We start from the raw sequence: 27964 nt of genomic DNA, 5'->3' as shown, positions 1-27964 counted from the left end.
ATATCACTATCTTTATGACTTATTTAACATGCCACGGTCTAATTTGTCTAGTCGACTCTATTGACCGTCTGAAAAGCATCGTCCTAAGCAGTGGTTCCAAAAGTGGGGTCCAGGGACCCATCAGGGGGTTCCCCAGGCAAAAAGGGAAATAATTTATTTCCCCTTATAATTATATCTATAACTAACACAATGACAGAATGTATGACTATTTTGGCCATGGCTTCCATACACTTTCTGTTTCTGTCATAAAACATCTAAATTCAAATATTATCAAATGTGTGTCCATGATCTTATTTGTGTCATTTTAGGGATCCTTTACATGGAAAAATAAAAAACACTGGAATTAATAGTGCAGAAAAATGTAAATCCAGAGTACGTTCGACAGAAAGAGCAATCTTGAGGAATGACAGTCGTGGACGCGCATGGAGAACGGTCACGGTGCCCCTGTGAAAACGGTGGTGTAGCCCCGCAGTATGTGGAGGCGGAGCTCGGGTTTAGTGATGGGGAGGGAGGAAGGGGGGGCTCGTGGGGGGGGGGAGGCGGAGTCTCAGCAGTCCTGGCAGGGCCGCCATTTTTGCAAAGGGAAAAGAGACTGGTTTGAGGGGATCTAATTTCTACAAGTCGCCGATGACTAGGGCACAGTTTTAACGGTTTCGAATTGATTTATATTGAAATTTGGGTTAGCTCGCAGAACAAGAAGCAAATATTTTTTTCACAGTAAAGGACTCGTTAGAGGACACGTTTAAATACCAACATTGTAAAGCTTTGCTAGGGATCCGCAGTGTGTGGACAGAAGTATTGTTTTGGTTGTGGAAGCTCTGTGGAAAGCGAGGGGGGTCTAACCCAGGTCCCCTTATTTGCTATTCAGATCATCCAGAGTGGACATAAAACGGTAAGTAAACGGCATTAAGTGGTACTTGTAGGGTGAGCTCAAATCCGACCTGGAAGGCTATTGTTGGCTTTAGTTAACTAGACATGCTGATGCTAACACAGTGTAGTATCAGCTGAGTTTAGCCTCCTAGCTAGCAGGTCAACGCCGTTAGTTCAAGGGTCTGTAGGTGTTCATCGCTTTTCTTTATATTCGCATATATCGAAATTTTAAACCCGCTAACCAGATGGCGCTAGTTTCCAACGTAGCAAGTGTCAAGTTGGAAAGCTAGGAGACCACTTGCTAACTAGCGCATGCTACTAGCTCAAATTAGCTTGACACAGACCGAAAAGGGAGCCTTGGCTCCTCTCTTTGATAGTATGGCGAGACACGAAGCGTCATACAAAGTTATCGTGTAAATTGTATTTGCAGGTCAAATTGATGAATACAACTATTTTCTTCATAGTTGAAGCCGTCTTAACACTACACATTAACAACATGGGTAACGTAAGACGAAACCCCTGCAATTAGATTAATGGCTGTCCCATAGCCTAACGTGTAACGTCGTCGCTACATCATACAGACTCGGTCAACAACAGTTAACATTGCCAGCAGTTAACTTGTCCTCAAAAATAAGACGTATTACTAATGTTCACACGTAGACTAAAACAAGAAAGGGACTCACTAGATGTTTAGGGACACATACACTGCGGGCTATAATGCGCACGGTTTTCTCAGTTTCAATGTAAATAGTTATATTAATAATTCGTTATTTATTCCAGCACCATTTGTACTTTTGCATTGTCCTATTGTCTTACTGTTTACAGTCCTCAGAGCTGTTAGTCTGGTCTTGTATTTACGTATGCATATGTGTGTGTATATACACTTTTATATACAAACTTATTTGTACATAGTAGTTAAATGTTTACCTTGATAAGCTTTGTTGTCCTTGTTTTAAGCAGTGTGTCTATTTGCGCATGTACTTTGAGTGCCACAAAAAGCCAGAGTTAAATTCCTTGTATGTCTTCACATTTACTTGGCCATTAAAGCCGATTCTGAAATATTGGGATCTACTAATTTAAGGTCAGCCGCTTTATTTCCAACTAGTTAATTTACTTTACATTAACTGAGATCCTTACAGCTGTCAGCAAACGCGCCAGTTCCATTTTGACACCCTCTGTTACTTAATTACAGTTTTTGCAACACTGTCAACCAGCATGAAAACACTACATTTAAGCATTAGTTAAAAACTTGAATTTGTCATGGTGGCTCCCACCCTTCTTTACCAAAGCACGGGACATTATTTCCTTTGTGATAAATTTCATACAATGCCACTTTTCAAAGCCAGAGAACAATGAGCTTTTACATGCATGTACACAGATATGAAAATGTTTAGTCTGTTATGTCTTGGTCGACTCAAAGTAAGACCAACTGTTAAAATAGCCTAAATGCCAAGCTAGCTACATTGCGCAGTAATCTCATGAGCTACTGAGCTTTTATGGAATCGTAGATATGACTAGATGTAATCGAGAACAGAACTAGTGTCAAACTACTAACTATTTTTTTATATTCGGACATTAAAGTTCATCTCGCGACCACTTAATTTAGACTCAGTGTGTATTTGGTTCAAATGCTGCAAGCGTGGGGGAGGGGATGTTCAATTTGGACATTAGCTTCAGTCATACCATTTTTAACTCCATCTCGATTGGCAACCCGTCGCCATGCTGAACTACACTGTCGCATTTTGTTGATTTAGCTGACCTGAAACAAATTAACGTGTGACAGCAATCGGCTTTGCCTTGCCAGTTATCTTTCAACACTGATATGTTCGCTCTTTCCTGTGTGTGACGAGCCAAGTATCAATCAGCTTCTTTCGCGTTGGTACAAGCTCACTTTGCTAACTTTAACCCTCTACGCATGCTTTTAGCTCCCGTGTATTACTGCTAGCTTTGTGCGTTACTTTCCACGGTCATTGTACGCCGTTATTTACGGTCCAAAGAGCGAAAAGAACATTGTGTTAAACGTTGCTTCTTTCTCTTTCTGCACAACATTTAAAACGTAAAACTGAATGCGGTTCGTGCGTCGATTGTTTTGCTACCCAGAATGCCATTACCCTGCTACATTTCCAGAGGCCATTGCTGGCCGTAATTGCTAGCCTGTTAGCTTACTGGCTTTGCTGTCGACGAATTCACAAAAAACGCAATGGTAACAACACAGACACTGTACCGACAGAGTGATACTTAAGGTAGAGTGTATGAAAGAGGCGATTGAATGCATTCTTGGGGATTTTCCTCCCATGACGAGGCTCCCCTGGCCACACGGTTGTCTCGCCGTCCTGAGAAAAGCTCTATGAAAATGGCGACAGCAGCAGGGTGTTGTGGTAACATAATAGCAACGTTGTACCCTCCACACCCCTATCGGCCGGACTGACTGCAGCGCCGACATACTAACTTGGAAGCAACTACACAACACATGGTTTTTATTTCGTTGAGTTTAGACATGACAATAACGCCAAACAACCAAAAGCATACCTCGGTAATACTGATCTTTTAGCTTATGGTTACAATCACTGATGTTGTGCATCCCCAAACGAATAATATAGTATCCGTGTAACATGCGTCACGGCTTATGCTATTTCTCGTTTCGTGTTGGATCATGGGACATGAGGTTTATTATCATAAAAATCTTTACAAGTACCGCAAAATACCGTGAAGAGCGAATTGATATACCTTTTGATAGCGTTGAGCCTAATAAAGGTAAACAATCACAACTCTTGTCAAAATTAATATATTGCAGACCTGATTACTGAAATCATCTTTACTATGTTAACAGTATTTAGTTTGTCCCCTACACCCATGGTTTGTATTTCTTCTTTACTGTTTAACATTTATCTCCTTTAGTGTGTCAGGAGATGCACTCAATATTTTATTGAAACATAGTGGGAATTGGAGCTGGTTAGTTATGATGGCTAACAATTATCATTTAGGATTTTAATATTTATTTGGGAGGATAATTTGATGCTTATAGTGAGTTAAAAGTTGAAGACAGAAATTAGTTGGTAATTTAATTTTCTTCAGCTCATGACTGCCTAAACAAACATGGCAAATTTATTATCATATGTTCAAAATTGAATATTTATTAATGCTTCCGGCAACGAATGTGACCCAAAATTGCATTTTAACCATTGTGCCATCTAATATCAACATTTAAGAAACCAAATGAAAGCTCCATGTTAGTGGTATCAAGCCTCTGGGCTCTCACAAAGCCCTGCCATGATGTGGCACAGCTGTCCTTTCCTCTACATTACCCTGTGGGACAAACTTTGGCACTTTGTTCAGCTGAAATGTCTGTTTATGCCTATTGCAGAGGAGTGCTTGACTTTTGTAAGTTGATTGAAAAAAGGCAAAAATTCAAAGTTGCAATATCACATTGAATCTCCAGTGTGATTATAGTTCAATCAACAATATAAATGTGATTTTCATGACTGTAAACAGTTGTGTAGGCAGACAAAAGATTGTCAGTTTCAAGTCACTTTGTCATTATTCTTATTATCATAATACTCACTAAGCACTTGAATGGTCAGTATAGCTTCTTTCCATTAAGGGTCAGTTTCCTTACAATGAAGTTTTAGTGGATACGGTTCACATCATAGTAAATGGCAAAGGGTCTTCTTTCTCTAGTAATAAACCCTCCACAGAGGTTTATTACTACTAGATGGGTGAGAGAGCGCTGCTGTGCAGTCTCTGCTACATAATACACAAAATCCCCAGCCATCTTGTTCTTACTTTTAAAGGAGCAGAGGCTCTCTTTTACCTAATACCTACTCCTTTTCCCCCACCGTCTACATGATATCGAAGCTGAAAGTGTAAAATACCTGACTGGCTCCATGTGTGCCTGGTTGCCTTATGCAGCAAAGTGTGTGTTTGCTTGCTTTGTTGACAGAGATGGTGGCGGGAGGTGAGCTGCCACTCCCCCTCTGCCATAGGGACACGGCAATCTGGCAGGCGGCAAGGAGTCAAAGCAGTCTCAGATGACACACCTTTCCTCTAACCCTCACCCCTAGACGGACTCCCGGAGGCATAATCGATCAAATAGCCAGCACAGAACTATTACATTTTTCAGTGTGCGCAGCAGAGAGAGAGACAATAAAGAAGGTGCGCAGGATGTCTCTTGGTGTATTGACATATTGATAGGGCAGATGAAGGCCACAGACTCTTCTTTCTCTTTGACACTCTTACTGTACTTGGAGGAGCTCCCCTTGTTATTGTGCTCTGCCCAGTCTCCAGATAATAAAGTCTCATCCCTAAAATAGGAGCATGCCTTTTGAAGGCGAAATGTATGTCTCTGTAGATCCACACCTCACTATGTGGGGCTAAGCTGTGTGGCTGTGGCCTGGTCTCCAGTGATCACACGTGTGTGGTACCAAGACCCTGAGAGACCCAGAGACAAAGTGGCCTGGCGCTAGAGCCCAACACAGTCACATGGTATCCCAGCTGGGAGGAGAAGCCAGGGCTCAGGTGACCTGTTTTTGTGCTGCTAGATGGGCCGGAACAGATCCCTCTTTAAACTAGCAAGCTGCCCCCAGACAGGTGGCTTTAGGGCTTGGGCTGCTGAGGCAGCACGTCTCCCTAACCTTTTTCCTGTTGCTGTGCCTGTGTTACAATAGCATTGTTGGGCACAGTAGTAGCACAGGGCAGGATGGGCTGAATAAAGATGTGCCCTCAATGTCTGTGATGTATCGGTATTGCGGTCCAGGTGTGAAATTGATCCTCTAACATTGCTGTAATGGGACCTGAGGGGCTCTTGCTGTTCCTTTGCTCTGTAGATGCTGAGATGCCTCTCCACATTTTCTCTAGACACACATCATGTACATCTCACCCTTTTAGTTATGTGCACGTTGCGTTCTCCTAATGCTGTAATTGGCTTCCAGCTGCATATGTGCCTGCTCTGACAACAGGATAGATCTCCAGGACCAAGAGACCAAATATTGGCCTTCACAACCTCAGTCACACAGATAAAGATGCACCTTTTCTGTGAATTGGTTCATTTAATATAATGTGTACCTGTCTAGTTTTCAGATGTTCAAAGGAACTCACCCTTGACCACACAGAGCCTGGCTGTGATACTCTGTAAGCAGGAGCGAGAGGGAGATGGTGCCCCGGGGTTCTCTTGAACAGACATTACTCAGACTACAGGAGGGCTGCCCCAGCTTTGCTGCCAGATCCTGTTCCTACTGTCTTTACTCACTAGCTGGCTGTTTGAACTGAGCACAGAGGATATTGTTTTGCTTTTTGTCCTTGGGAGGCTGTATTAGGATTAAATGTCTCACGTTTAACAGCCATGTAAAAAGTCCCAATACAGATAAAACGTGGCAGGTACCAAGCCTGATGTGATGCACTTTGAAGTTGCAGCTTCATGCCCACTGTGAATAGACATGCAATATAGCCCTGAAAATCTAAATTGACTTACTATGTTTGTTCATCAGCCTGCTGCACTGCTGGCCCTACTCCTTTTTATTGTTTACTAATTGCTAGTAATGGGACATGAACACTGCAACATCGCTATCTCCTCATCACCTGGCTCCTAAAGGGACTAATCTTTACAATCTGCTGAGCTATTGGCTTGCACTCACAACAGCACAGTCCTATATTTTTGGACACTCACCTCCATATCCCCGGCTGTATTGATGTATGAGTTCAGTGCTCGAGTGCAGAGGGAGCGCTGGCAGCCCGGGCACACTGATTTATGAAGGACAGGGCAGATGCAATGTATCCACTGTGGGTACTATGAAAAAGAGGGCCAGGCCTGCATTCCATCTGGGTCATGCTTCCTGTGTACATGGCTGTATTTTATGAGTTTGTTGTATCTGTTTGTTCATGAGCTGAGTCATTGCAGCCATCTATGATGATGGTGTGAAGTCCCATCAGGTTGGCAGGGGGCTGTGGGACTTAGTTGGAATCCCTCATTTTCTGTTGCTCCTCCCACTTATTGAAAAAACATAGTCTGGTGCAACTTGGCTGCAAAAATAAGAGTGAAAACACACAGAGCAGTGGTAATAAACTGGAGAGAGAGGAAAGCTGTTGTCTTTGAATGGTGGTATGGGTTTTCCCTCACTGTTTTCAGTGCGGTTCTGTCTTAAGAGGATAGTTATTCCCCACACAATGACGTGACTGTGTCCCCTTGCTGAGGGAGGGAAGGAGGAGAAAGGAGAGACTGGGTTTTGTGCTCCATTCTGCCACCCAGAGTCCACCCAGGTCTAGGCTGTGTAGCGTCACTGTCAGACAGACCCCATGTACACCTCCCCCACCCCGCTGCCCTCTGAAATGGAGGGGCTGTGGATGATTTCTAAAGCTCCCTACAGTGCAAGAAAATCTCTTTAGAGAGGTGTAGGTTTTTAGAGAAGGCACTATAACCAAACCAACCTAAACCACTTCCATCTTGTGCCTTCTTTTACTATTATCCACTTGTACTACATGTCTTCCTATGTCCCTGTTCTGCTCACTCTCCCCAGTGATATGTTCCCCATTCCCCCACCCCTTGCTTTGCTCATGTGTTTCCATAACAGCAGTGGATTTGGCCAAAGGTGGCTTTAAATGGTCTCTCGTGGGCTCTTTGTAATTAGGAACTGCGTCTGTGACACTCCCCTTCGCTCTGCGTTACTGTCTTCTGGTTTATTTAGGAAATGCACAGAGGAGGGGGAGAAATCTGGCTGGGTGGGGTGACTGGGCACAGGAAAGGGGGGAAGTGGGGCGTTTTTTTTAAAAATGTGATCATCTATTTTTTTAATGTTTTCTTTTCCTTTCTTTGACTGCGTTTCTCCGGGGTTATGGACAGCTCTTCTAGAGGAAGTAGGAGGAGCAGGTAGAGGCAGTCACAGTGCAGCTCCGATTTAGTCAGGAATGCTGCTGTACTGTACTTGTTTTCTGTTTTCCATCCGCCTTTTGTCAGTCTCTTGACTGTATCTGGCTGCAGTGCACATATGTTCGCACACAGCTCTTCCCCATAGTGGGGGATGTTTAAAAGGGCTGGGCAAGGGGTTATCTGTCTGTTTAAGTGGTGTGCAGGGGGGTGAATGTGAGCTTGTGTGTGCATTCCTTAGTTGTGACAGCAGGATTCCCTGGATGAAGTTGAGACAAACCTAGTGGACGGGGGAACGAACAGGCTGCTTCGGAGGATAAGAGTTTTACCAATGCTCAAACATACTGGACCTCTCCAATAATACAAATGGGGGGGAGTCTGTCATCTTATTTTATTCACAGTCACTACACACAGAGTCAGAAGAGAATATGGAGGGTGATCCCATCAGTAGTCCTGGCTGGCGCACAGACACACGGGTCTTCTTCCTGCTATTAATTAGGCCTGGAGCTGACAGCTGTCATGTCTGCTCCTCACACCACTCCTGCTGGCTCAAATAGTACATTTGGGCAAATTAGTACCTGAAATTGGTCTCAGGGCTGTCCTTTCCTATTTAAAGAATCTTCTGTTTTGTGTGTGTGTCTCCCCTGTGAACAGTGAGTTTACTTGACAGAGGCCTTGTAGTTAATTGCCAACCTGGTAAGGAAATGCACGTTTCCTTGAGAGAGACGTGTGTCGACAAGCATTTGTGCGAGTGCTTTGGAGGACAAGGTTAGGCCAGTGGGCAGATACCTCATAGGCATGCATAGACAGGTTTTGGTGGGATGGTGCTTTATTGCTTGCTAAGTGTTTGAAGTATGTCCCTACTCAATTTGTGACATATCTCTGCTTTGTAACGCGTCTACCATGTACAACCGTAGCATGATCTGACCCTCTGTTTGGCCTGAGTGTGCATGAGCAGGCCAGGCGGAGGTGTGACCTCCAGCCTATTTTGTCTCGGCATCTGTCCCTCCCATTAATCCCGCTTATCAACAGAGCTCTCTGTATCAGGGGCAGCCAAACACATATGCTCCCGTCTCGATTCACACTGGACTCAAAATACATGGCTTAATATTCCCATCAATACTGTTGCTAGTGTATAATTTATTAGTTCAATCAAACTCCTCCTTGGTGACCAAAGAAGAACTACATCCATTGCCTGACACCTACTGCAGTCAATTATTGATGACGTGATCCTACAGCAGCTGTTTCCATGTGCTTGCAATCCTAACGGTAGCAACAATCATAACATAAGCTTTGCTATCAACAAAATGTCTAATGTAAAGATTTTGTCTTTCATTGAGATTAGTGTGTGTGAGTGCTTAGAATAGAGCAGTCCTCTTTAGTCAAAGGGGGAAAAATGGCCTCTGTGTGTTGTATTATTCCTCCCTCCTTTCATGGCGGCTCGCTGCTCTGTGTTCTCTTGCTCCCCTTTGTGGGAGCTTTCTTACAGTGCAGCCCTCTGCATTCCTGGCAAATCTTGTGTAGAGGTCGCTTTAGCGCAGTTCACAGCAGCAGCTCAGGCTTTAACCTTACAAAATTGTATCGACTCGCTTTTCATCAGTCAATACCTCAGCTTGGTAGCGCTGTGAGAGGGGAAATTCCTATCATACACTTCCCTGTCAAACACTTTTCTTGGTCTGAATGTATGGGTCATGCATTAACATGTGCTGGAAATACCCGGTTTTCAATATGATGTGTAATTTCAGGTTTGCTAGGTACTCCAGCTTTGCAAGTGCTTTTGTTCTTGGTATGAAAGAAGTCACATATTGTTGAACTGATTATAAATGTACGTTTGTAAAGATGCTTCTACCCATTACTAACTGATTTTCTTTGTTCCCTTTCTCTTTTGTCTCTTTTTTTCCTCTCCTACTATATGTTCAGGCCTTGTGGATGCACTTAGATGTCTGCAATGACTGCTGTGGCTGGCATGCCTCAGTGTTTTGGACTCCCATTCTCTGGACTCAGTAGGACAAGAACTGATCAGCAGAGAACGTCATGAGCATAGTCATACCAGTAGGGGTGGACACAGCAGACACCTCATATCTGGACATGGCTGCGGGCTCAGAGTGAGTAACACTAACAAACCCACCAAGCCTTCACTGTTCACACAGTCTATGCCCCCTCACTTTCTCCTCTCATTCATTCATTCATTCATTCATTCTTACATACCATCTTCGATCTTCATCTTTGACACAAGTTGATTGTCCGTTTCGCTACCACTGTTCTGACTAAAGCAGCCCTATATTCTTTTTCTTAACTCTATGCCTTGATTCAATTTCCACTTTCCACATCTCCATGTTTACAAAGTTACTGTTAACGGGATTGATTATACCTGCACTCCACCAGCACATGTACTCGGTGGTGAATCGTGCACAACATAATTTTCTTGATCCTTTTGTAGTGCTGTAGCTTGATGTTTGCATGTGTGTACTCTGCATTGAGTCAGTAATACAGAAATGGGGCATGGAGCCATGGCAACAAGCCTCCCATTGCCCCTCCTCTCTGTTTCCCAGTCTTGTCAAGGACATTGCCGTGGCTTTTTCTGGTCAAATAAATGAAGCAAGGGGTTCTCATATGTATAAAGAAAAGCACACGTCATCAACTTATGGAGGGGGCTCCTGTCTCTTTAAAAGAGAGCAAGCCCTCCCCTCGGCCTTCATCAGAGCTGTTGCCGTGACAGCTTGTGTTGCCATGGTATCTGTCCCTCACTCCCCTCCCTCCCCTCTGCACTGCGCAGGGCCTGTTGCCATGGTCACTGGCCTGAGTGACAGGTGGCCCTCACATAGACATGGCGTCTTAAACAGTCCCAGAGCGTACCCTTGACCCCCCTCCTCCACTCCACAGAGCTCTGTTGCCATCGGGGGTAGGAGTAAGCCCCTTGCCTCGACTCTCTCACTCACTCACTCACTCACTCTTTGTCCATCCAAGCTCTGCGTCCGATTGCCTGCTGCAGCTTTATTCAAAAGCAGATAACAAGCTTGAAAGGGGCTTCCACCTGCTGCTGCGCAGGTCCCGTCCTGACCAGAGGGACGGAACGTAGCTCAACACACACTTACACACACAGCTCTTTGGTGTATTGTGAGTGGTCGGCCGAGTCGGGGATACTGGAGCTGGTTACTCACCAGCGAAACAGCGTCACGTCCCTTCCACATCCCCCTGAAGACTGCAGCAGCGTGACCAGCTGTTGGATAATGCAGTGTGTGTGTCCACAGTGAAACACAGAGCCCGGCGTGCGCGCACACGCCGCCAACAGAATACGTAGTGTTGCCATGGCAGCAAGTGGGAGCTCTTTAGGAGTAAAGGCGTTGCCTCTGGCTTTTCAGTGCTGCTCTTTTTCTCTCCTGATGTTAATCTCTTCATTCTCCACGCTCGTCCACTCTGTTTCTTCACCCTCTTCCAGCAGGTGTTTACTTTCTTAATAACATCTGTTTCTTTTAAAATACTCTTTGACATGTATGACCTATAAATAGTGCACATCTGGCTGCACGACTTAATTTGAACTTAAATTGCCCAAAAAATCTTTTCACTTCTTTCTCTCACTCATCATCTTTTCATGTGCATGACGCAAGGCTGTACCTGTTCATGTTTGAGTCTGATCATGACTACTTGTATGTCTGAAACCCTCAACTCTCTTGGTCCTCCTCCTATTCCCCGGAGAGGTGACATGATGCAACCCCTCCAGCTATGCACACATACATTCAAACACGCTTACTTCCTTCCCACTGAACAAGCTGTCTCACTTGTTTGCTCTCTCTCTCTCTCTCTCTCTCTCTCTCTCTCTCTCTCTCTCTCTCTCTCTCTCTCTCTCTCTCTCTCTCTCTCTCTCTCTCTCATATATTCATTCACTTGCAGTTAAAACTGAAAGAGTGCAAAACCCCAATTCTCAATATATATATATATATATATATTTCCTTCCCTAACCAACGATGCATGCCTCGGCTGAATCTTAAATCAATGTATCATAAAATGTAGACTTTGATCTGGTTAATCATTAATGGGACAAAGTTAGTAAGCCTACTCCACTCAAGGATGGTTTTAAATTCTCCCTCTAACTTTTTAAGCCAGTCTCTTTCCACAAACTCAGTTTAAACAGTTTACATTTTCCTGTTTGGCAGTTATTCAGTTGTGCACACAAACACACACACACACACACACACACCTACCTTTCCTTGGATCCGCCTCCAGACCTCATGCATGCACTTACGTTTTCACTTTAACAGTGAACACTTAGGCGGCAACTCACTCAGGAAGTGTTGCACATTGCTCTTACGGCATGCAACAAGAGTGAGAGGTCTGAGAAGGGCTCACGCAGGTATCGTATAGTCACTTAACCTTGGGACTTATTTAAAATTCCTTTGTGTCATTATCTATATCTTCAAAATGGCTGGTTCTTTTCACTGTACTTGTTTTCCGCATAAGAGCTTTGAAATATGCTGCGTATGGAGTCACAGAGTAAGCCAAGATGAACAGTTTTACATGCTGTTTTAACATTTCAAATACTTCATGGCCTGTTCAGAGTCCCTACAGTCTTTTGTACCTATTTTACTCTGTTTTCCTGAGAGGCTGTCCATTATGCTTAGTGAGCTTTTACTCAATGTTTTTTTTTCCTTGTTCACGGAAACATGTTGGCAGTGGCCCCCATGGAGTCAGATGGTGTGTGGTGTACTTTTAGTGTTGATAGAGACAGAGCAGAGTAGGAACCAAGATCAGCAGCTATGACATATACCAACACACTAGGTTTTGTATGTCTTCAACCTTGAAACAGTTTTCTAGACAGGAGTCTGTGAAAACAGGAGAATCAAGTAATGTTTGAACGCATGATTGAACCATTAAGGCATGTGGATTATCTGACTATCGCATGAATGGCTACGGCACCTTGCTTATAACTCTCGTATCACAAATGCATCGTGCTTGTCCTGTTTTCCTCTCTTCCTTTTTCTTCCCTCTTCATACCCGACTGTCTTGTCTCATGCCATCCGTTCAGCCAGTTCCACTTCCCTCTTCCTCTAGAACCACCCCCTAAGCAACTGAACAGTAGATTAATCATTTCATAATAAGGGAGGGTTGGTCTCAAACGGCCAAACAGGCTCTCCTCTTCACTGCATTGTGATCCTGGCAAAAGTGGATGTTCTGGTTTGGTATGAATACAAGGCTGTGTGTGTGTTGTTTTGTGTGAGTGAGAGACATGTTTGTAATAATTCCCTTGTAGGTCTCGGTTCAGAGATAAAAGTATCATTTATTTTGACATGTTTTAATATTTGTCTGACTCTCAGGCCTGAGTTTTCCATGCAAGGTGGCATGACGGTCAATGGTGGAAAAAGTAATCGGATCCTTTTACCAAAGTAAAATAAGGCTGCAACTAATGATTTTTTTTATCATTAAATTATCTGCTGATTATTTGATAGATTAATCAATTAGTAGTTTGGTCTATAACATGTCCATGTCTAAAACATTAATATTTAGTTTAATACAATATTAAACAAAGAAATTTGGTCTGAAAAATTACTTTTAACTATTAATCTATTATCAAAATAGATGCAATTCGTTTGCTTTTGATAAATTGACTGATTGTTGCAGCTCCAAAGTAAATTAATTATCAGTAAAATGTACTTTATGTATCTAAAGCCAAATGGCCCATTTTACAAAAGGTAATAGGGCTAAAACTTGATCAAAGGCACTGACTGGAGAACCTAGTACATGTTTTTTCATGGTGGAGAAAACCGGAGCACCCAGAGGAAACCCACGCAAACATGGGGAGAACACACAAACTCCACACAGAAAGGCCCAGAATGACCTGGATTCAAACCCAGAACATTCTTGCTGTGAGGCCACAGGGCTAACCATTAGGGCCATTATGTTACACAACAACAACAACAACAACGTTCCACCACTGAGTGTGAATAGGCCTTTAACTGCTCCCCGGCCCTACACAGTGTTACTGTCTATATTCTTGCCACTATACCCCCGTGTCACCACCAGTAGCTACACTGCTTCCCTGCTACACCTACTGACGCACACACACTTCCTCACACTGTTGGAGGGAAACAATTTATCAGTGTAACCTTGTTATCTGAGTTATAGAGTGTATAGTAATGTGTGTTCTTTGTTTGTGTTGCTGCTCAGCAGACCAGAATCGGTGGAGGCCAGCCCTGTGGTGGTGGAAAAGTCCAGCTACCCACACCAGATCTACAGCAGCAGTTCTCACCATTCCCACAGTTACATTGGCCTGCCTTACGCTGTGAGTACACACACTGTTCTTCCCTTCTCACCCTATTACAAAAAACCTACACACCTTTAGCCCTCCCTCTCTGTTAATCATTGAGTGCAACATGAAAACCTCCCCATTACGACTGACGTAGAACATTGAATTGTAATAACTGATTTACTCAATATATAAAGCTTTATTGCAGACACAGGTCCATATTACACATCATACAGTATAAAAAGGAGATTTAAACATACAAAATAATTCCATATTCGCCTAAAGGATATAAAGGCTATTGCAGCAATGACGTCTTAATTTAGAAGTGTATCCATAACAGCTTTTCAGAGGACTGAAAAGGGCTTCAATTATATGGTTCTCTGACTTGTCCAGACGACACACATCTCGGTAATGGTGATATAGAAAAATTAAAGCAACAATGGGGTTGGTTGATCAGTTGATTAACAAAAAAATGTATCCGCAACTATTTTTTATAATCTATTAATTGTTTAAGCAAACATGATAAATGTTTGATAGTCGAAGCTTCACAAGTATGAGAATTGGTTGCTGTTCCTTGTTTTACAATATAGTATATTTACCATTTTTATGGTAAATTTGATATCTTTGTTTTGGGCAAAACAAGACACTTGATGACATCAACTTTGGCTTAAGGAAATTGCATCGGGTATATGTTTGTTTGATTAATGAATGAGTAATGAAAATAATCAGTAGTTGCAGCCAAATACATTTACTTATTATTCATTATATTTCTTTAATAAAACACCTTCAGGATTTAGGATTTATTCCGATGCTCCTGACCCTCACAAATGCTGCACATTTTGGTCATTTTGCTTTGTAAATTATCACTATACTAAACTGTTATCCCTATTTGCCATCCTTTCATCAGGACCATAACTATGGGGCGCGGCCCCCACCCACTCCACCGGCCTCCCCGCCCCCCTCCATGTTGATCCGACAAGGAGAAGGGGGGTTGTTTGTTCCAGGGGGCCAGGACGAAGCATCCAGGGGTACCACGCTCAGCACCTCGGAGGATGGCAGCTACGGGGCTGACATCACCCGCTGCATCTGTGGCTTCACCCACGATGACGGCTACATGATCTGCTGTGACAAGTGCAGGTAAGACTCCAGTTGACAGGTCATTATTTACCAGCTCTTTTTCATGTCCGTAAATAGTTGATCACTCAAACGTTTGTGGCCCAAACTTAACATTGACTTTGAACAGTGATTTAAAAGCTTGTTAAAATCTTTTGCTATTATTTTCTAGTGCCTGGCAGCATATAGACTGCATGGGCATCGACAGGCAGAACATTCCTGAGACCTACCTGTGTGAACGCTGCCAACCACGACACCTAGATAGAGAGCGCGCCATCCTGCTGCAGACCAGGAAACGAGAATGTTTGTCTGGTAAGCAAGACTACACAGATGGATATGCAGGCTATAGTCTTTATAAAATGTTGCTTTAGACCTTAATCCTCTAGTTTTCCTTTTGAAAGAAATCTCAACAAAGTAACCATGTATTTCCACAAAATTGGATAAAACACAGAGTATGTGGTTTTGAGAGCTGCATCACCCACTGCATGTCCAGGACCTGGATGTCCTCACTGCACTGATTGAAGGTGTAAGGTGTTAGATGGTTTCTATGAAGGCTTAAGATAGATCTTTTAGTTCTGCTTTTACTGGCCTCCTTGCTGCAGTAAATGGCCATGTTGTTGGTAAATCCATCAGGTTGTAGTCAGGATGCAGCCTCCATCCCCCTGCAGGTCAGGCCAATTACACTCAGCCCGAGTCTGAGACACACTGACACCTGCTGGACAAGAAGTAAACTCTTTTTGTAATATGTGCTGTAACATACTGTACTCATCTTCTATTATTGTAATGTGGCTCGCTCTTCTTTTGCCTGCTGTAGCTCTTTATAGCTTTGTTCAGTACGCCTTCCTATTAACTCATAAATATTTGTTTGCTTATTCAGATGGGGACACCAGTGCTACAGAGAGTGGAGATGAGGTGCCGCTAGAGCTTTACTCCACCTTCCAACACACGCCTACCACCATCACCCTCACTACTGGGCGCCTTGGCAATAAGCAGACTGACAAAAAACGCAAAAAGAGTGGTGAGAAAGAGCCTCCAGCATCTTCTGCCCGAGCTAAGAAGGTCAGGTTTTAATTCATAATGAACCCAGTCAAAACACATTATGAATTATATTCTTGAACTTCAATTAACATTAAAGTTTCAATTTCTTTTTGCCAGGCTTTCCGTGAGGGATCCAGAAAATCCTCCAGAGTGAAGGTAAACCCACAGAACCATTGTTTCCTGTAGTGGTCTTTTATCACACTTGAGCCATCTGTACCAACAACTGTTTTTATGTTGTTGTTTTTTTCTCAGGGTGCAGCCCCAGAGCAGGAGCCAACAGATCACCTGTCTCTGTGGGAGAACAAGATCAAGACGTGGATGGAGCGCTATGAGGAGGCCAGCAGCAATCAGTACAGTGAGGACGTCCAGGTCCTGTTGCGTGTTAAAGAGCAAGGCGATGGCAAGAGCCTGGCATACAACACGCACCCCGCTTCTTTCAAACCGCCTGTGGAGGTATAAGCCGTCTAGTAAAGTCAGATGTCCAAACTCACTCACCCTTAAAATGTTTTAGTGTAGTAATTGAACAACACCCCAGATCTGTACTCATGTCTCTCTCTCTCTCTCTCTCTCTCTCTCTCTCTCTCTCTCTCTCTCTCTCTCTCTCTCTCTCTCTCTCTCTCTCTCTCTCTCTCTCTCTCTCTCTCTCTCTCTCTCTCTCTCTCTCAGAGTCAAGTTCAGAAGAACAAGAAGATCCTCAAGGCAGTGCGAGACTTGGCCCCAGACTCCCTCATCATTGAGTATAGGGGAAAGTTCATGCTTCGACAGCAGTTTGAAGCTAATGGGTACTTCTTCAAGAGGTCAGGATGCTAGTTATGATTCTTATCAAAATAATATCTCATTAGTTCTTTTTTATGAATTTAAATTGTATATTACTTCATTTTCTTTTAGGGAGGTCAAACAAATAAGCGTTGGGACTTGGGATGGATAGCTATGCATTGTAGTTAATTACATTGTGGTGTTTTTAATGTGAATTATTTGCACATGTATTGACGTAACTTGTTTCCCTTTTTAGGCCTTACCCATTTGTGTTATTTTATTCTAAATTCGATGGACTGGAGATGTGTGTGGACGCTCGCAGCTTTGGCAACGAGGCCCGCTTCATCCGCCGCTCCTGCACCCCTAATTCTGAAGTAGGTGACCCTCCCAAAAAACGGAATGACCAGAGTCAAGCCAGCCTTTACTTTCTGCATCCATCCACGATTTGTCTTCCCTAATGTTTTGCGTAACCTCCCCCAGGTGCGGCACGTCATTGAGGATGGCATGCTGCATTTATACATCTACTCATTGAGGCCGATCACCAAAGGCACAGAGATCACCATTGGTTTTGATTATGACTATGGCAGCTGGTGAGTTATAAGGAGTGAACTTAGCAAGTAGTATGTACCAAAGTAGCGAGGCAAGATCATTTTGCCTTCTAACTTCTTATTTTGCTTTCTCTTCTTTTTGTGTATCTTCCTCTTTTTAATATTCGCAGTAAATACAAGGTGGACTGTGCCTGTGTGAAGGGGAACCAGGAGTGCCCTGTGCTCAAGCACAACCTAGAACCCACAGAGAACTTGGGCTCTGGGGGCCGGCGACGAGGGAGCCGCAAGGACAAGGAGACAGTCCGGGAGGACCAGGGCCAGAACCAGAACATGGGTTTGGACTGCGAGGGGAAGAGCAAGAGCGTAGGCGACGGCAAACAGAGGAAACTTTCCCCTCTCCGCCTCTCCATCTCAAATAACCAGGCAAGATTACACTGTTATGAACATCGCACTTAATGCACCCAATCTCATCCTTTCTCAATCACATTTCATGTTTAGACTTTATCTACAATAGCATATTTTTGTTAACATACATTTACCTTTGTGGTCAATGCATGCAATTTTGTTTGATCTTTGTTAAATGTTTTGTGCATGTGTTTTCCATTGTTAGTCACTCTACTTTTCCCATCATTCCTTTTTATGCATTCACCTCTGCCCTGAACTAATAATTTTGACGGCATAATTCAGATTTACTGCACGACACTTTTGCAATACACTTTTGTGTAACTTGTCTGACAGAGATGCGTTGCAGTGTATTACCCTTTTGTCCAACACACTCAGAGAATGGCGGTACTCTCAGATGTGTTAACAGAAACAGGATTTGTGTTCTGTTCTAGAAAGCAATTTTCACTAGCCATGACCAAGCTAAATTGTTATAAATTAGATACATTCAGCAGTTTGAAATCAGAGAAATGTTGTTAGGGTCAAAGTGTAATAAATAAAATGTGGGGCTTGATTATTCAGCACTCAGTCCAGTGTCACGTAGCTTAAGATTGTGGTTTTACCCCCAAATGTTTTGCCGAGTTGTGTCACAGCTCAAAGGAAGAAAGGCAATATGAGACCTCCCAGCAGGAGATAAAATGGTCTAAAAGTTGCTAAATGGTTCATTCTGTAAGAGGGTGCTGGGACAGCATGGAGTGTCCTCACAGTGGAACATATGCAGATTTATTAACCATTATTTAAGAGCAGGTTGCAGTGTGAGACCAAAGACAAACTCTGAGCATGTGTGTTTTGTGCACAGACTGACCTACTATTTAAAAAAAAAAAAAAAAAAAAAAGTTCCCTTTATATTTTAGGGTACTTCCCCTGCCCCTCACCCCACCTCTCCCCCTTCCCTCTTACCTGTCTCCCTCTAGTCTGTAGCCAGACTGATCAGCTGTGATAAAGCGCCATACCCCCCTCTCCCCTCCTCTTACAGGATCCTGAGTTATATGAGGATCTAGAAGACAAAACCTCCATTAGCAATGAAGTAGAGATGGAGTCAGAGGAGCAGATTGCAGAGAGGAGGAGGAAGATGGTAAGTGTGCCAAGCTAGGGGCTACAGCGGTTGTTTTTTTTGCCATGCAGCCACCCAAAAAAAGTGAAAATAAAAATAATCCTGTCCCCTGTTGCTCTCGGTGTGGTGGACCTAACTATTTGTCTGCTACTGGGGCTGTGGCTTGGATAGGAGCAGCTGTCCTCTACCTCCCTTATTAGACTACAGTCCTCTTCATCACTTATCTATTGCTTGTGCTCCCTCCTCTGTCAATGCCCTTGTTTGTGTTTTGCTTAGTCCTATTTGTTTTTTCTCCCTCCTGCAGCTTTGGCCTCGCTATGCTTCACAGCACTCGGGCTATGTGCTTGTCTGTCATTACACAGTGACATTTATTTTCCTCATTTGTTGCCATTTTTCTCCAGCATATAAGAAAATGAATAGGCCTCCAGTGCCACATGCCTGTTTACAACACCTTCTGCTGTCAGTGGGATGTGGTATTTTATCTCGTCATGCTAGCTGGAACTGTCCCCCAGTGTGCATTGTAGTTTGAGAATAGCTCTCCTCTCACCTTCATTGTGCCTAGAAGTTTCAAATGACCAATTACTGGTTCAACCCCCCCACCCCCCTGCCAAATAGCCTCATGTCCCTGAGAGATGGGATCAAGCACACATACACACACTCTGGAAATTACCCCGCAGTCAGCTCCATTTCACACGGTGGACAGTGCTGACTCATCTTTGGCCAAACACAGTTCTGCTAATCGGCCAGAGAGGGATAAATAGTTGAAGAGAGGGAGGGGGTGGCAGAGAGCAAGTGAGGAGGGGCTTCAGAGGGTAGAGCCTATGTTGTCAGGACCATATTCCCTTTAGACAATTCAATAGACTGGTTTCTATGAAATGTGGCCCAGGAAAGAGCTCTCCTTCTGGGCCAAAGAAGTGTGCATTCACAAACTAAATATAACAAGTGTAGTAGGTGCATGTGGGTGTTGTAAATCTATGCTGCGTCAAGGCCCGGGGGAGATTACATGTGTTGGCATGATATTTCCCTTCTGAAACAGTAGTCCGTATTGTTTCAAAAGGCACCCTGGATCATCCTGGTTTGCCTGTGTCTACAACATGTTGGTCTAGTAGCGGCATTTTAAGCCTGGTAGTGCCTCAAGTTTGTGTTCTTCTTGGCTGCGAAACAAATTGGGGATAATAAAGTTGTTTTTATGTCCATCTATTAGCTATACCTGCTTTTCCTTGAGGGTTGTAGGGGACCTGTAGCTCATCACAGCTAATATTGGGTGAGAACCCTTGACAGGGTTACCAATTAATCACAGTGCTGACCGATAGAGATTAACCAATTAACCTAATTTTCCTCCCCTTGGACTGTGGGAGGAAACCAGTGCACCTGGAGGAAACCCACGCAGGCACGGGGAGAACACGAAAACGCACAGAAAAGGCCCCAGGTTCGCAGGTTCGAACCAAGTGTGAGGCTGCTGTGAGGCGACAGTGCTAACCACTGCACCACCGCCGGTTGTTTTTAGGTGATTGGTGCACGTGTGTTGTTGTTTTTTGCAGCAAAACAATAAGATACCTTTTGGCCCTAATTTTTTTTTTTTGCCAGAGTCCCATGTGCACGTGTGTGTTGTTTTGTTTAATAAACTGTATTAAAAAAAAATCGTGCGCCAACTATTAGAATCTTGTGATTTGTTGTTGGGTCGAAGCAGCAGCAACATTGAGAATTTTGGTGCTAAATTTCAGATACTTTTTACTAATTTTGACGTCGGTGCGTTTGGTCTCCTATGCTCCAAATAGGACATGTTTCAGAGAGTGCAATCTAGGACCACCCTTTTGTATTGAAGACTAAATATTTTACAATTTTCCCTCGTCACAGACCTTCTAAATTTGCTTAACAAGCTTATACTGTTATATAATAGACAGGGCATTATAAGGATGAAAACCCTTGAATGGGTGTAGCATGTGTGAATCTCGACAATCTAAAACATCAGCTATTTGATCAAATAGTCCTAACCTAGATGTTGTTATGAATGAGTTAATTATTTGGCAGTTTTGTGGTGTCATTAGAGCATACCGGAAGTAGCCACATAGGGACCAGTATCCTCAATAGTAGGTAATTACGAAGACCAACACCTACGGTACCTGACAAAGGCCTATTTTGAAACACCAGAAGATCTGCGAGTGTCTAGCCCTGTCCAGTGTTTGTGAAGCCTTGTTTAAGGGGGACATGTTTCTTCTAAACTGGGCTGTCTCTTTATTGAACATTCAGGCCAACCCAGCGGAGCAGTCCCATCTCCCTGTCGGGGCGGCTTCCAGCTGGAAGGGACTGATACACAAGGAGGTAAACTCTCATAGACAACCCTACTCCACCCATCTACCAGCCTCCCCATCCCCAAATCTCCCAGAGGTGACTGACTTACAAGCGTACTAACTGTCCCATCTTTACAGACACCTGTCTTTAGCCTGATCTCCCAGCAATATGTCTGTTTCAGTATGTTATGTGGTATGAATATCTTTTCATAGGGGTGTTTTGACCGAAAGTAGCTCTTTGTTTGGGTTTTTCTGGTGGAGGTAGAGCTGGGGTTATTTGTGGCACAAACATGCATATAGGAACACATGAGACATGCAACCTCCTGGTTTGTCAGGTTTTAATTGTAAAGGTCTTTTGTCCGTTAAGGTAGAAAAGCGCCATATAAGTATAGACCATGTACATCCTGACATTTTTCTGTTGCTCCTGCCTGACCATCTCTGTGGTTTGTTTCTCTTATTGTGAAAGCAAGGGTCACTTTTACACCTTTCTTTTACTCTGCGCTTTGCAAAGCTAGATCGGCTCTTGCTGTGTAGTACACATTAACCCGTCTCGCTACCTCTGGGGCTATGTGGGATAGTTGTACTCTATGGACTAATGTCTCTGCTCCCTCTTCCCGTTCCTATCACCCCTCCTCCAAACCCCACGCCTGTCTCTCTGCAGACAAGAGAAGAGAGGAAGATGGAGGCCATCCTGCAGGCCTTTGCCCGAATGGAGAAGAGGGAGAAACGTAGAGAGCAAGCCCTGGAAAGAATCGGTAGCGTCAAGACAGAGGTTGGGGGCCGCAGTGACATAAAGGACGAGCATCCAGCCACACCAGAGATGGTTGATTCTCCAGTTGTCATGCAGGTGAGAGCATGGAGACACAAACTTTTTCTTTTATTAGCTTTTCTAGAGAGAGAAAGAAAAAAGATACTGCATATGAGCAATAAATCACTTGTAAATGCTGGTGGGACAGTGGTATACATCAAACTATCAATGAAAAAATGTGACGGGGGTTTATTTTGGGGCAAATTTTTACTTTTGAAAGTATTTTAATAGACATAAACACTGTCTTTCTCATAGCCACTTCTGGAGGTGAAAGAGGAGCCGGGATTAAAGCCGGCCAAGGTCAAAAGCTCAAGGAACAGGAAAAGTTTCTCAAGGAACCGCACGCACATTGGCCAACAGCGCCGGCGAGCTCGCACCATCAGCACCTGTTCTGACTTGGCCCCTGGCTCTCCAACTGAGTCTCTGGAACCTCTGACCAATGAAGCCCCTGAAGGAGAGACGCCCACTGCACCAGAGCCGGAGTCCATCCCTGCCGAAGCACCAGACAGCAGCCCTCCACACAGCAGCTCACCTGCACCAGACAGAAACCGCAATGGGAGCAAGAACTTCAAAACTAAAAAGGTACGTTCATAGCAATATTTCTGCATGGGCAACAGCAATGTCACCATTACTGAGCAGTTATGTGGTTGTTAGACACCTATACTTAGTTTTGTCTTGTATCAGGGTCTTGCAACTTTGCTTTTAAAATTTGAGCTTCTTGTAAATAAAGAAACGTTTTGATGGCTTATTTGTTTTGGCATATGTATACCTCATATGTAAACATCATATTAAAACAATTTATTGTACGGGAAACCCTACAGATCTTCTTAAACTCTTTTCAACAGCACTTTGTGAGTGAGTGGGTGGGAGAGAAGCAGCAGGACAGTGGTGCAGTGCGAACCCCAGAGCCAGCGCCAGAGCGACCGCTGAGAATAAGCAGTGACCCTGAAGTACTTGCCACACAGCTAAACGCCCTACCAGGCATGGCCTGCTCTCCACAGGTCTACAGCACGCCCAAACACTACGTCCGCTTCTCGTCCCCATTCCTGGCAAACCGCAGCCCCTCCACTCCTGGAGTCCCCACTGGGAGAAGGCGTTCCAGAGAACTGCCAGAAACACCGCCAACTACTGGCTCCTGCAAGAAGGTACGGAGTCCTGCTTTAGAAATATGCCCATTTGGCTTTGTTGCGAATGTAGAACATGTACATCCAGCCAGTATCAGAACCTCATGTGGATCTGTCCATAGATTAAAAATGAATAAGTTTTCCCAAATTCACACTGACTTTCCATCCATTGTTAGCTGCAGTGTAACTGTGTAACTTGTCGCTTGTAAAGTTTCCTGCAATGAGGAAGGAAATTTCACTATTATCAAGAGAGACAAAGTATCTCAGTACTGAGCTGCTTCCATTGATGAGTTACTGAACCTTTACTCTTTCTTACAGCGATGGTTGAAGCAGGCTTTAGAGGAGGAGGGCTCCACCAGCCCAGCGAGACGACCGAGCCTCCTCATGCCCACTGAGGGTCCTCTCAGCCCGCTTGTTAATGGAGAATCTGACAGCCCTCTACCCTACAATGGTACCTGCTCACTACCAGGTAGCTAGCCAGAACTCAGTCTGGTGCAACATTAATGTGTCTGGCCACACAAAATGAGACAAATTCCAGGTTGAAAACAAACATTTAAGACTCTAATACTTGTAGAAGTAGAACGCTTTTTAAACCATGTTGTACCAATTCCTACATCAACATAAGAAGTGCAAAAACTATATTGGAAAATATTGGAAGAATATTCAGCACACGCCTTATTTCTTTCTACAGAGTTGCCCACACCTCTAAAAAAGCGGCGCTTGAGTCCGTTAGATGCCTGTATGTCCGAGAGCTCAACACCCTACGGCTCCCCTTGTGCCACGCCCACCAGGTCAGACCCATTGGAGACACCAACAACACCCATCTTATTAGCTACTCCTCCTCGTCCCCGAACCGAGGAGCCAAGTACAGAGCCCCTGTCCAGCACCCCGACACAGACACTTAATGCCCTTCAGGAGGTAAGGCTGTCCAAATGGAAATTCTTTGGAGATTGCAAATTTGTTCACACAAGAAAATGAACTGGAGTGACTGAGTTTGTTCTTGTTACAGAGTGACTCTTCAGTGGACAGCTCCCCAGATGTCAGCCGGAAACCCAGTGTGCAAGAGGTAAGTGAAGGACAAAGCAAAGGCCGATATACTGTCACAAAGGTTAGGGTTCAATGATTATCAGGTTTAATTGTTGATCAGGTCAACAACTCAATTTTGTATTTATCAGTAGAGATCATCCAGATCCAGATCATCATAAAAAAGGCTTATCTAGCAAATGTATATATTTTTAGTAATTAAAACAAGAAATTTCAACCATTATTGAAAGTTACTACTAAGGTTGTCGGGATAAAACATTTTAAACCTTTTTACAATACTAGTATTAAAAAACAATACTCTATACCTGGTGATACTACAGCAAAAAGGGGAAAAAAGTCTTGTGCACACAAAATGTATTAAAAACTTCACACAGTGCTGGTACAAAAAAGTCCCTTTTTAGATGGCAGAAGGGTTCTTAACAGAAACAGCTTGTTTTTCTCAGAGATTACAAGTTAAACCTGAATGCACCAAAAAGTCCCGTCCAAGCCTCATCCGCTTCACCGTCCGTTTCATTACATGTGGAAAGCAAAATGTTGTTACATGGTGACTTTAGGGAAGCTGGAGCATCTTGCAGTTCTGTTGTTTTTCCCAGTCATCTCCGGCTGTTGCCATGGTTTCTCGAAAAATTGCAACTGCAGGCCACCGGTAAGCCAAAGCTGTCATTACGTCAACTAGACAGAATATTGCAGTTCTTATAATTATTATAATTCTTTTCATTATATGAAAACTTCTACCAGTATTAATGTGAACAGTGGTTATGGTATGGCATACCCCTAAATGCAATTCTTTTATTATGACAGTCCCCTGACATTGATTCTTCCCTCTTTTCCTAGGCCGATCGCCCCCCTTCGTTGGTCTCCTCTCCCAGTGCCAGGGCTCCCAGTATAGACGGACTCCCGACAGAAGCCAAGGTGTCAGTTCCTGAGAGTCCACAGCCTCCAACTGCTGAGTCTGGGGACTGTGGAGAGGACAGGGCAGATGGTGTGGTTGTAGAAGGCAGTGAGGCTTCCTCATCTGCAGAAACGTGTGCTTCCTCTTTTCCTGGCTGGATAAAAAGCCCAGACAGAGGCCCGACTGGACCAGCTGGCCTGAACTTTTCTCCAGTAAATTCAAACTTAAGGGACCTCACCCCCTCTCACACCCTGGAGCCCTTGGTAGCTCCCTTCAGGCCTGAGGCTGTAGCTGGGGCTGCAGCAGGGTCCACCGCAGGAACAGTGTCATTGGTTGCCTCCCAGGCCCCCTTCAGTGAAGGCCAGGGGCAGCTCTTTTACCCCTGCTCTGAAGAGGGAAGTGCCCTCGCCTTCTCACGCTCACTGAATGGAGATGGCTGTGGCGAAGGAGGAGGGTCAGCGCAGAACCCCCCACAAAAGAAAAAGGTGAGTGAGCAGTGCTAAACACAATGTATGTTAGCAGAGGATGCAATATATTGTGAGATAATCAAGAATAATAAGTAGAATTGCTTTACCTAAGGTGATATTATTTGAAGTACTGTTACACTGACCGTACAGGTGTATGGGGTATAATTGTATAGGCCTGTTTTCTGTCCCATCCTTTCTTGACCATGTGGATTTAATGATCTCAAGAGATGCATTGACTCCCACTGCTCTTTTTGTGTTACTGTTCAAATGCTTCACTCTACTGGTTTAACACATGACATGGTCTTTGTTCATAAATGACTTTGAGGTTCTGCATCTTCCCAGGTTTCCCTGCTAGAATACAGGAAACGTCAGCGCGAAGCTCGTCGCAGCGGCTCCAAGACTGAGTGCGGCTCTCCTGTTTCCACCTTGCCACCTTTGACTGTGGACGTTTTCCCTGTTGCGCTAGAGACCACCATTGAACCTCCTCTACCCCCTGCTCCCACTTTGCTCTGCAACACCACCACTGAAAAAGAGCCCCAGACAAGTGAGGAGACAGAGGCACCTGGAGAGAAAGGGGAGAAAGAAGGAGGAGAGGGACAGTGGTATGTGCTTTTAAATGTGCAAAACAACAGTTAACCTTTGTTCTTAGTCAGTTGTCATTCATGTTAGCTTATCTGGTAAGTAACAAGGAATTAGATTGTCATGATCCCAATGTTTTTATCAATGATTTTTAGGACGTCGTCCACTTCTGTAGAGCAGGCCCGAGAACGCAGCTACCACAGAGCTCTGCTGCTCAGCAAGGACAAAGACACAGGTGAGAATAATAAGTCTCAATCATCTGCATTAAAAAAATAGTTTGACAGTTTGGGGAAAATGCTTATTTTCTTTCTTGCCGATAGTCAGATGAGAATAAAAACCACTCTCAAATCTGTCTGTTTAATGTAAAGCTGTAGCCAGGAAATGGTTATCTTAACATAAAGACTGAAAGCAGTGGGAAGCAACCAGGATGTTTTTTTTTTTAACATTAACCTTTTTATTTTTACTATTTTGCCCCCTTTTTAGATGGTGAGACAGAAGGTGGAGATACACCTGCACTGAGAGATTGCCCATCTCCAAGTCTTCAAAAAACCCCAACCCACACAGTAAGTCAACATTACCCACATGAAGATCTGTCTTATCTCAGCAAGTTATCTACAAGTGTCTGACTCTTTCTCTCTCTTCCCTCACAGCCCTGCTCTCCTGGTCATCTAGCCCAGGCTCCCAGTAGGCCAGCGAAGGAGGAAGACTCTGACAGTCAGCCTCGGACGCCAAATTCGACCAGCCAGCCAACGAGCAAGCAGGCAGCACCCAAGCCGGCTCCTTTGACCCCCACGAAGCTGCATCCCACCCCATTACCCTCCTCTCCTGTCCATTACCCTGGACCCTCACTCCACTCTCCCAAACCTCAGCCCCAAGGCTCTCCCTACCGCAGCCAGAGGGCGCTGTTCTCTCCTCAGCCTCAGAACCAACCACAGCAGCCCCCGGCTCAGACTGGCCCAGCTCCTTTCCCCCAGTATAACACACAGAATGCTCCACCCCCACCTCCTCCTCCTCCACCAGCCCCACCGGCCTCCACAGCATATTTTTCCAGCCAGAGCCCCTCACCTGCTGGACCTTTTCCTACCTTTAAACCTGCTGTCACACCCCCTTACCCTCCTGGTTCTCAGCCCTTGATGCAGACTATTCCCCACAGCATGCACTATCAGAGCTCAGCTGCTCCACCGCCGCCTCCTCCTCCGCCCCCACACCAAATGCCTGGCCCCACCCTGCTGCACGTCAACCTGCAGCCTCTTCCCATCCATCAGCACCAACTCATGCTGACCACCGCCCCTCCTCTACCTCCTCCCCCACAGAGCCAGACCTCCCAGCAGCAGCAGCAGCAGCCCCCTGCTGGCAGCAACCTGCTGTCACTAACCCCTCCTCCACCCCCTCCTCCGCCTCCCCCTGCCCCCTCGACTAACACCCAAATGCAGCCCCACCATTTTCAGAACATAGGGGCTTTTCAGCCGTTACACCCAGGTGCCGCCACCAACCCTTCAGTGCCCCCATCGACGTACCCCCCACCCCTTCAGCAGACTGGACTGCCTCCACCTCCCCCTCCTCCTCCCCAACAGACTCAACAAGGCCAGGCCCAGGCCACTGCCTCCCAGATGCCTTCTGGGACTCGTGGAGCTCCTGCGTCCTCGACCCCCTTCCACAGCTCGGGGTACCTGAGCACAGGGTGGCACTGACCGCCCTCTCTGCTGTCGGCCCCCGGTAGCCCCTGAGAACTCTGCTTGAGAGGGGCGTGTATCATAAGCTGTAGATATGTTTTCTATATACCTGAACACATGGCCAGTGGAAAAACAGCTGTTTGTGGGATAAATGGATGCTTTTTAAAAA

At 44.6% G+C, this 27964-nt stretch overlaps 1 protein-coding gene across 12 annotated transcripts; it reads left to right on the top strand.

Moving 5' to 3' along the window:
* The first annotated feature begins 556 nt into the window (after positions 1–556).
* kmt2e (lysine (K)-specific methyltransferase 2E) lies at positions 557–27964 on the top strand. Of its 12 annotated transcripts, none has more exons than XM_034863970.1 (25): positions 557–892; positions 9647–9831; positions 13892–14003; positions 14875–15104; positions 15253–15392; positions 15958–16139; positions 16236–16274; positions 16371–16571; positions 16785–16915; positions 17131–17248; positions 17355–17464; positions 17593–17845; positions 18840–18938; positions 21168–21239; positions 21870–22055; positions 22272–22598; positions 22862–23161; positions 23459–23609; positions 23832–24058; positions 24150–24206; positions 25019–25561; positions 25886–26145; positions 26278–26357; positions 26606–26685; positions 26773–27964. In XM_034863970.1, the coding sequence occupies exons 2-25, from the start codon at positions 9761–9763 to the stop codon at positions 27811–27813; spliced, it is 5010 nt and encodes a 1669-aa protein (XP_034719861.1). In that variant the 5' UTR covers positions 557–892; positions 9647–9760; the 3' UTR covers positions 27814–27964. The 12 variants fall into 12 exon arrangements, with proteins under 12 accessions (XP_034719861.1, XP_034719857.1, XP_034719860.1 ...); XM_034863966.1 differs by having other exon boundaries at positions 21168–21305; positions 22838–23161; XM_034863969.1 differs by having other exon boundaries at positions 13889–14003; positions 22838–23161.

Source organism: Etheostoma cragini, chromosome 23 (genome assembly GCF_013103735.1).
Source record: "Etheostoma cragini isolate CJK2018 chromosome 23, CSU_Ecrag_1.0, whole genome shotgun sequence".
In the NCBI taxonomy this organism is placed as follows: Eukaryota; Metazoa; Chordata; class Actinopteri; order Perciformes; family Percidae; genus Etheostoma; species Etheostoma cragini.
The sequence above is the reverse complement of the archived record's forward strand: the minus strand, read 5'-3'. Positions and strand labels throughout refer to the sequence as shown.

Bases quoted from the DNA above. Each gene is read 5' to 3' on its own strand.
- kmt2e (XM_034863965.1), top strand. From the start codon at position 9,761: ATGAGCATAGTCATACCAGTAGGGGTGGACACAGCAGACACCTCATAT. The intron at 16,572-16,784 runs GTATAAGCCGTC...TCTCTCTCTCAG, and splicing joins CTTTCAAACCGCCTGTGGAG to AGTCAAGTTCAGAAGAACAA. The intron at 25,562-25,885 runs GTGAGTGAGCAG...GCATCTTCCCAG, and splicing joins ACCCCCCACAAAAGAAAAAG to GTTTCCCTGCTAGAATACAG.